Source organism: Lupinus angustifolius, chromosome LG03 (assembly GCF_001865875.1).
Source record: "Lupinus angustifolius cultivar Tanjil chromosome LG03, LupAngTanjil_v1.0, whole genome shotgun sequence".
NCBI classification, from domain to species: domain Eukaryota; kingdom Viridiplantae; phylum Streptophyta; class Magnoliopsida; order Fabales; family Fabaceae; genus Lupinus; species Lupinus angustifolius.
In genome coordinates, this window is record NC_032011.1 from 6,387,904 (window position 1) to 6,389,999 (window position 2,096).

The window sequence follows — 2,096 nt, forward strand, 5'->3', positions numbered from 1 at the left end:
GTGAGAGAATGTAAGAAATTCGTCTCTTGTGACATGAATGAATATATTATTTCATTGCTTAATGACATAACTCTTGGATGAAGAGTTATCAATGAAATATTAAGACTCTTGGGAAAGAGCCTATATATAGTGCTTGATGGGTGCACTATACTAACAAGAAGAAGGACTAGAAGCATTGTCCTTATCTCTGCCCATAAAAGATTGCTCTATCAGCCATCACTTAAGCAAGAGCATAGTAAGAACGGGAAGAAGATAGAAGAGTTTCTCTATAAATCAAAAACACCAAACAAAAAATAAATGGAGGATCGTATCGCCATGGGTAAAGGTTAGTAATTTGTAACCATTCTTATTAATGTGAAGGCTATGAATTTTTAAGATCCATCTACAACATGACTTCCATGACAAAAGTTACATGTGGTATCAGGGTACTGTGTTTAAAAATTTGTAGTTTTCCATTAATTTTGATTCGATACTGAATGATGTTTTGTAATATGTTCTTAAATGTTTAGAGAACTCAAATATAATTATTTTCGCTGCATCATACTAACAATCAAAAAACAGAACCTTGCAAATTTGTTTTGCTATATTTTGCAGAAAAAGAAAAACATCACATGGATGCACCTTCTGTTTTCTGTTTAATAAAATTGATGAATAACATAATTATTTAGAATGTTCTGATAAAGCTTTAACAGAAACATATTTATTATATATAACACTAACATGTTGGAGAAATGAAGAATAGAATGATTGTGCAAGAAGAAACAATGAGAGATTTACAAAAGAGAAGAATGAATCAATGTATATGAATCTTGTATTGAGTGTTTAGAGAAGATGTGAATTACATAGGGAGAACATACTATTTATAGAAACAAGTTAGTAACAAGAAAAACCAACTTTCTGTTTATAGTAGGAATTAACAAAATGCTAACACCCCCCCTAATTCATATCTATTACAAGCACACAACATACAACAACTTTCTCAACTCTCTAAACCTCTCTGTTTTCAGAGATTTAGTCATTATGTCTGCAATTTGCAACTCAATTTTGCAATGCTTCAAACCAATCTTCCCTTTTTCAACTTGATCCCTTATAAAGTGATACTTCCTTTCAATGTGTTTGCTTCTTCCATGTGCCATTGAATTTTTAGCAAGATTTATGGCAGACTTGTTGTCTACCCTCAACTCTATTGCTCCTTCGAAACCAATGCTCCATTCATCAAGCAATGAAATTAGCCACAAGGCTTGGCATGCCGCATGACATGCTGATATATACTTTGCTTCACACATTGATAGAGCCACAACTTCTTGCTTTTTGGAGCACTATGACATTGGTGAGTTACCAAGTAGGAATACATATCCCATGGTGCTTTTCCTTTCCAGCAAATTTCCACACCAATCAGAATCAGAATATGCCAATAGCTGTAGATTACCCTTCTGTGATTGATTGGAGAGCAATACTCCAAAACTGCTTGTGCCTTTCATATACCTTAGTATTCGTTTAGCGGCAGTTAAGTGTGACTTTCTAAGACTACTCATGAACCTGCTTACCAAGCCAACACTGTAATTAATCTTTGGCCTAGTGTTGCATATAAATCTAAGGCAGCCAACCATTTTCCTGAATAGAGTGCCATCTACCTCTGGTTCATGTTCCCTCCTATCCAGTTTCAGATTCACTTCTGCAGGTGTGTGTGTAGAATTGCAATCCAGCATGTGAAACTTGTTTAATACATCTTGAATGTAGTTATTTTGGTGCATTAATACTCCATCATCCACTTGTTTAAATTGTATGCCAAGAAAGTATGACAACTTCCCCATATCAGTCATTTCGAATTCAGATTTTGGTCTCAGCTTGACATCTTCAATTCCTTCTAGATTGTTGTCAGTGATGAGTAAATCACCCACATACAAACAAATGAGTAGGATATCATGGTTGTTTATGGTTTTAACATATACACCATGTTCTACATCACATTTCTTGAAACCTGTTTTGTGAAAGAAGGTATCAATTCTTTTGTTTCAAGCCCTTGGTGCTTGTCTCAAGCCATATAGAGGTTTTCTCAGTTTGTACACCTTGTCTTCACTTTCTTCTATAAAAAA

At 34.4% G+C, this 2,096-nt stretch overlaps 1 protein-coding gene across 1 annotated transcript; it reads right to left on the reverse strand.

Annotated features, from left to right (window-relative positions):
* Positions 1,320-1,823, reverse strand: LOC109342301 (uncharacterized mitochondrial protein AtMg00810-like). The gene has a single exon (XM_019580312.1). It carries the CDS (start codon positions 1,821-1,823, stop codon positions 1,320-1,322), a length of 504 nt encoding a protein of 167 aa, XP_019435857.1.

Excerpts from the sequence above, each read along its gene's own strand:
- LOC109342301 (XM_019580312.1), bottom strand. The coding sequence starts at position 1,823 with ATGACTGATATGGGGAAGTTGTCATACTTTCTTGGCATACAATTTAAA.